This window comes from Castanea sativa, chromosome 8 (assembly GCF_040712315.1).
Source record: "Castanea sativa cultivar Marrone di Chiusa Pesio chromosome 8, ASM4071231v1".
In the NCBI taxonomy this organism is placed as follows: Eukaryota; Viridiplantae; Streptophyta; class Magnoliopsida; order Fagales; family Fagaceae; genus Castanea; species Castanea sativa.
Genome location: NC_134020.1, coordinates 48,218,687 through 48,226,024, shown reverse-complemented (window position 1 = coordinate 48,226,024; position 7,338 = coordinate 48,218,687). Strand labels below are relative to the sequence as shown.

Here is a 7,338-nt window from a genome sequence, read left to right as displayed (position 1 = left end):
TTTTAGTTCACCATCACAAGTAATGTCTTTCTCTTTAATAAAATTTAGTGAATAAATTATACATATTTAGTATAAGTTTGATATGAGTTTTGATTACATTCATAATCTCTTTTAAGATAATGAATAATTTGAATATTTATTTAAATAAAAACTATACATACATATTCTTTTTCTTAAATGTATAATCAACCTCCTGCAATTTATTTAAAGTAACTGCGTTAAAACAAATGAATAACTACCCTAAATATTACATTTGTATATTCATCACCTTTATTTTAGAAAGACTTTCACTTACAATTAACTGTACTGAAATGGATTGAAATGCTACGTTAATGTGACTCAATAAAAGTATAGCAATAATAAATATATTATGTTTAAGATTTTAGATATTACAAATTTTGAGATTTTTTAATAAATTTGGATTTAGAATAGGTGTTTTCAACCCAAACATGGCTTTTTCCATTATGTAAATGAACAAAAAATAGATCGAAGTTGACCAAATGGACTAAAGTGGTCCGAATAGACTAGATATAGGTCATGTCAGATTGTGACCCGACCCTCAAAGGACTAGATAAGGGTCATAAGGTTACCACCCTTTTAGGGCTCGAACTTGATCTACCCAAAACCCAATCAACTCAACCAATTTGCTAGGTCTAGTCCATAATTGCTCCATGATATACACATGGAGGTAAAGTACTATGAGTCCAAATTTGGTAAGAATGGGGTCTAAAACCCATGTTTTACACCATTCAATAAATAATTGTGATATCAGCATTTTACTTAAATATGTGATAAAATAATGTGGCATATTGGGATTAAAAAAGTAAAACATGGGTTTTACACAATGTCCTTACAGAATTTAATCTCTTAATAGAATTCACATTATTTTCGTTAAAAGAGAAAAAGGAAAAAAAAAAAAAAAAAAAAAGAAAAGATAAACCTGTTATATGAATGAGTCAGTTAAGTTCAAATAAAAATAAAAATAAAAACAAATCATTTTAAACGACTTGTAAAATATATGACCCTTTCTCTTCTTTTTTTTTAGGATTGGGTCAATATCAGGTCAACGCATATTTTTCATATGCAAAAATAATATAATAATAATAAATAAATAAATTGATTATATTGTGTCTTTGTCTTTCTTTCAATACAAATACAAATACAAAAACAAATACTAAAATACTCAAAAAAAATTAAAAAATAATAATACTTTAAGCTTACAAGGTCAACTAATATTATCATCACCTCAAAAGAACTAAGAAAGTACTAGCTACCAGGGACAATATTAAGTTATATATCAACCTCCGCATGGATACTTATTCCTATTGCATATAAAATAATAACTAAATTAAATTAGATAACTAAATTTTTTTTTTTTTAAATCTTTAAAAATTAAAGATAACATGTTACGTAAAGGAAAAATAAGTAAATATTTAAAATAAATTGCATCTCACTCAATGGCCTTGGCCTTGACTTTTATGTACATGAAAGTCAAGGCCAAGGCCATTGAGTCGTTACAAAGATAATTGATTTCCACAACAAGAGTCGTCTCATACAGATTTCGTAAATTTAAAGCTCTCATAGGTCATTAATTATTTTGTTCTAACTTTATCGATCCTTCCTTTCTTTCCTCTATCTTTACGGTTAGCACCATTTATCTCTAGAACTTTATAATTTTATCATCTAACTAAAACTAAGGAAGTTAATATTGTACCAATACCAATTGTGCCGGAAAAATGTAACATACTAGCCATTAAGTTAGTACTAGTACTCCTTTAAAATGTACCCAAAAAAATACTAAGTTCCACCGGGCTATACCTAGCTACTCAGGTGTTTTGGCTGGTATAATTAAAAATAATAAAAAAAAATGTTAAAATTTTGAAATTAAAAATAAAATAAAATAACATGTTTTTAAGCTAATGTATTGGTTAATTAGTGTACTTAGGCTAATATTAATTTAAAATATTTGAACTTTAAATTTTTTGTTAATAAACTTAAAAATTAATAACTTCATACCTTCTTCAATAAATACAAACATATATATATATATAGCATGTTTTTTGAAATGGTACTCTAGTATCAATTGATATCGAAATATTTCGTTCCCATAAGCGAAACAAAACAGCCTCTAGTACAAAATTGACTCATTTGACTAAAAAAATAATTCTTTTTTTTTTTATGTTGGATTCGAATTCAAATACTTTATTCAATGACAAAATATTTTATAAGTGAAATAAATTAAAATCTGATTGATATTACTAATTACACATTAATTATGCTAGGCACAAATGAGCAGCAAGGGTGGGTCTATGTATACATGCAAGATGGCTAGGAAGAGTTTTTTTTTTTTTTTTTTCTTGAGATAGTTTTAACATATAACATTTGTTTTTTATGATAACTTTTTATCATCAGATCAATATACCAATCGATTTTTGGTGTATATGGAGATTGAACCCCATATTTTTTATTCAACAATCAGAGACTTTACTAGTTGGTCATTCTCTTTAAGGTCAATCTTCTTCAACTCACGTGGAATGCTCCATGTAAAACTTTTGGGATTCTTGCAAACAGCATCAATGTAATGTTATTTACTTTTTCTTTTCAAATACAATAAAATTTAGAATTATGATGTTCTTTTTATCTCCTTGATAATTATTCTTATTATTTAACAAAAACATTAAGGGCATGTTTGGTATACTAAATAGTAATCTTTATTACAAAGAATAAAAATTATAATATATATTGTAATGGAATAACTAAACTTATGAATAAGTTTAGTTGTGAGTTGTAAGATTAGAATAAAACTTAAAATCTATTTTAGGAAATATCTTACTCAAATAATTATATTTCCAAAAAAATAATATTTTTTAAATTTGAGAAAGAGATAAGTTATTTTTCATAATTTGTTATTTCCATAATTGCTATTTGCATATGGAAAGTTTATTTAAGAGAAATATATTATTTAAAATATATTAATTTTAGAAATTATTACACCTAATAATTATTTTTCATTTTAAAAAATAGATATTCATAAAGAATAATTATTCCTCATAATAAAAATATAGTCAAACTATTGAATAGTTAAACCATAGAATAGAAATAGTTATTACATTATAGTTTCTATTACAGTCTACAAAACGTGTCCTACTTAATATTCTGTTTAAATAAAATTCGAATAAAAGTCTCTTATTCAATGACAAAATATATTGGCGGATAAAACTAGAATCCCACTCCTTGATATATATCATTAACTACTCATTAGCTTAATTATCAATTAAGCTGGGTACAAATGAGCAGGCAAGCGTGGTTCTGCGTACACACGCAAGGGTTGAGCGAGGAAGAGTCGGTCGTTCTCTTTAAGGTCAATCTTCTCCAACTCAGGTGGAATACTCCATGTAAAACCTTGTAGAAGTCTTGCAAATAGCATCACAGTAATGAGTGTCCCCAGTGTACCACCCATGCACCCTCTCCTTCCTCTAGTGAAGGAAATAAACCTCAGGCCAGGTTCTGCAAGCCCCAACTCATGTGAATTATCCTTGAAATGTCGCTCAGGGTTGAACCTCAAGGGGTCCTCCCAAACTCTTGGGTTTCGACCGAGGCCTAATCGGCTTAGCAAGACTTGACTACCTTTAGGGATGAAGTAGCCAGCCACAGTGAGATCTTCTTTAGCGACATGGGGGAGATTGAATGGTGCAATTGGGTGAAGCCTAAGAGACTCCCTTGCACAAGCAACCACATAGCTTAGGTTAGGAATGTCTGATTCTTCAACAAGTCTCTCCTTTCCAACCACCCTGTCTAATTCCTCTACTGCTTTTTGTAGCTGCTCAGGTTGGTTTAGCATTTCTGCCAAAGCCCACTCCGCTATATTGGAAGGATTATCCAGAGTTGCAAGGAGTAGTTCCTGCATGAATAACAAGAAGGCTATTAATAGGTATACAAAACTAAACATTTTTGTATATATATAACATGGACATTTCTGTAGGGAGAAAATTGATAAGGATCCTCTAGAATTCTTTTATTTTTATTTGAGATGAAAATTATACTCTAGCCTAAAATAAATGTATAACAACAAAACTATTAATAGATATACAAAACTAAACATTTTTGTATATATATAACATGAACATTTCTGTAGGGAGAAAACTAACAAGGATTCTCTAGAATTCTTTTATTTGAAATAAAATTTTACTTTAATCTAACGTAAGAATATAAATGCATAAAACTCTTTTCTAAAAACCAAATATTATTTATAAAGTTCTTTAAATCTTATTCATAAATTTATTACAAAAGATATGAGTGAATATTCAAAACAATAATAATTAATATTTCTTTAAATGACACAAATTAACTAACAAAATTTAATTCACTCATTTCAAAATTGATAAATTTGAATCAATGATAAAAAGAAGAAGCATTCGAATCAATGGTTTAAACAAGAAGTTATTTGTAATTTCGTATACTACGTAAATAAGATCCATCAATTAAAAATAATTAAGTGGATACTTCTTTTCTTATCAAACCTAGGTTTGTTTTCTTTTTCTTTTTTTTCTTTTCTTTTTTTTTTTTTCCTTTTGAGAAACCAGTCTGGAAGTCAGACTGGGGCTTTTATTAAAACAAAGGAAATAAAATGCTAAAAAGTCATGTGAAAATGGGAATTATAATATCTTAAAAACCGATTAAATGTTGAAGTATATCACCGTGATTTGTGCTTTGATCTCTGCCACTGATAGCAATGGCTTCCCATTGTCATCCTTAATAGAAATGAAAACATCAAGAAGGTCTTCAGGCTCGGTCCTCTTCCCCTCTTTCCACATTTTTACTCTCTCATTGATAATCGGATCCTCATACTTTTTGATAACTTTCAAAGCATTCCTCACAGTCTTTTCATGTCCATCTAAATCTAGTGGCTTCAAGATTGGCAAGTAATCAGAAACACACAATGCATACACATACAAAAGCATAGTAAAGAGTGCTTTAATATGCTCTTGTTCTTCAACACAAGGCCCCCCATCCTCTCGTCCTTGCCTATAGTACCTTCTGTTGAACATCATTCTCCTCATAATATTTCCAGTGAAGTGTTGGGAAACTAACCTTACATCAACAACCGAGCCTGATTTGCATATATTGTTAATCACTCGGAGAAGATTATCGGCTTCTTCCTTTCGCTTACTACGTAGCCATTCGAGTCTTGTCGGGTTCAATATCTCGTGAGTGAGCACCTTCCTCATCTTCTTCCATTGCTTTCCCCAAGGTGCAACGCCTGCTGTCAAGAACCCATCACTGAACATACTAGTGGTGACTGTGATAGGCCTTGATGCCATCACTGCATCATGTTGCTTCAAAAACTCCATGGCAATCTCTGGGGAAGTTACTGGCACAACATACACTCTTCCTAGACGTACACAAGCGATTTCTGTGTTCAACTCTTTCATGAGGCTATGCAGCCACCTATATCTAGGTTTTTTCCTCCACATCTCTGGCAGATTTCCAACAATAGGCCATGGTTTTGGGCCAGGAGGGAGGGGGGGTCGCTTGCTTTTGGTGAAGATTTTTGAAAGAAAGAAGAAGATGAATGCAGAGAGAAGCGCATATAGGAAGGTTACATAAATGAAAGCATATTCAGACCCATGACTGAAGAAGAAAGAGAAGGACATGGTCGATATAACGTCAAACATATATGGCTACGTCTTTTCTACAAGCTACAAAGATGGTAGTATATGTAGAATGCTTTTGCAAATATAATACCATGGCTATATATACGATGAATTCCCCATGATTTTAGTTAATTAGGATGACAAGCTGTAAAAGCTATTTATTAATTAATATTAATTACTGTTAAATAATATTGATTGAGTTAGGGCCATCCATGCTTGGTTTTGTCATGTTTATAAGGTAATGCTATAGTTACAAACTATTTTATAAAATTTTATTGTGCTGTGACCAATTATTATTATTGATTTTTATATAGGTCTACCATCACTTTTTCACTTAGCAATAATCACTCACCACATCAACAATACTTTGTAAAATAATTTGTAACTCTAACATTTTTATTATAAAATACAATACAACGAGATTTCAATTCTGGCAAGAATATATAACCCAATAATTAATTGATGTTAAATAATCCAATAAATGAGATTAAATTCATTAAAGACCTAGCATAAAAGTTTTTTGAGTAAACTGCAAATTACACCCTAAAGTTTAAAGGTATTTAGATTTTGCCCCCTAAAATTTAGGGTTGTTTGAATTTTACACCCTAACACTTCAAAATTTGAAATTTACCCCCTAAAGTTTGGGGGTGTTTGGATTTTACACTCCCAAATTCTAAAACTTTAGGATGTAAAATTCAAACACTCTCAAACTTTAGAGAATAAAATTCAAACAATCCTAAAATTTAGGGGGTAAAATCTAAATTCTAAAATATTAAGGTGTAAAATCCAACACTCCCAAATCTTAGGGGATAAAATTCAAATTTTAAAATTTTAGGGTGTAAAATTTAGACACTCTCAAACTTTAGGGGTGCAATTTGTAATTTAACTAAAGTTTTTTTTTACACTCTCCACTAGTAAAAATTTAGATCTTTTTTTTATTGAGAAGATACGAAGAAAATCTGGCGTACCATGCAATTTCCATATGTATATTTAATCTCTTAAACAATTTTTTTTTTAAGAAACAATTTTATAAGTATAAATGGTAAATAATTTTTTGGATGGGTCAACGTTAATCCCCTTGGCTTCACCCATGTTTATAAACAATATAATTAGATTTCAATTGCAAGAATATATAATTTAGGTGAGATAAAATTCATTAAAGACCTGGTGTAAAAGTTTTACACCCTCCACAAGTATGAATTTACATTTGGTGTACCATCCAATTTCAATGTGTACATTAATTTAATCTTTTACAAATTTAGATATGGTATATCATGCAATTTCCATATATATGCAATTTCCATATATATGGAAATTAATGTGTACATTAATTTAATCTTTTAAACAATCTTTTCTTTTTTGAGAAACAATCTTATAAGTATAAATGGTAAATAATTTTTTGGATGGGTCAGCGTTGACCCCTTGGCTTCACCCATGTTTATATACAATATAATGAGATTTCAATTGCAAGAATAAAAGTTTTACACCCTCCACTAGTATGAATTTATATCCCGTGTACCATACAATTCCAATGTGTACCTTTAATCTGTTACAATTTTTTTTTAGAAGAATCTTTTACAAATTTTAGATATGGTGTACCATGCAATTTCCATATGTACCTTTAATCTTTTTAAAAAAAAAAAAAAACTTTTTCTTTTTTGAGAAACAATCTTTTAAAAAATCT

General features: G+C 29.5%; 1 protein-coding gene across 1 annotated transcript; it reads right to left on the bottom strand.

Annotated features, from left to right (window-relative positions):
* Positions 1-3,274: 3,274 nt before the first annotated feature.
* LOC142606453 (tryptophan N-monooxygenase CYP79A68-like) lies at positions 3,275-5,654 on the bottom strand. Its single transcript, XM_075777803.1, has 2 exons — positions 4,698-5,654; positions 3,275-3,901 (listed from the first exon to the last, which is right to left on the bottom strand). The coding sequence occupies exons 1-2, from the start codon at positions 5,652-5,654 to the stop codon at positions 3,275-3,277; spliced, it is 1,584 nt and encodes a 527-aa protein (XP_075633918.1).
* Positions 5,655-7,338: the final 1,684 nt, after the last annotated feature.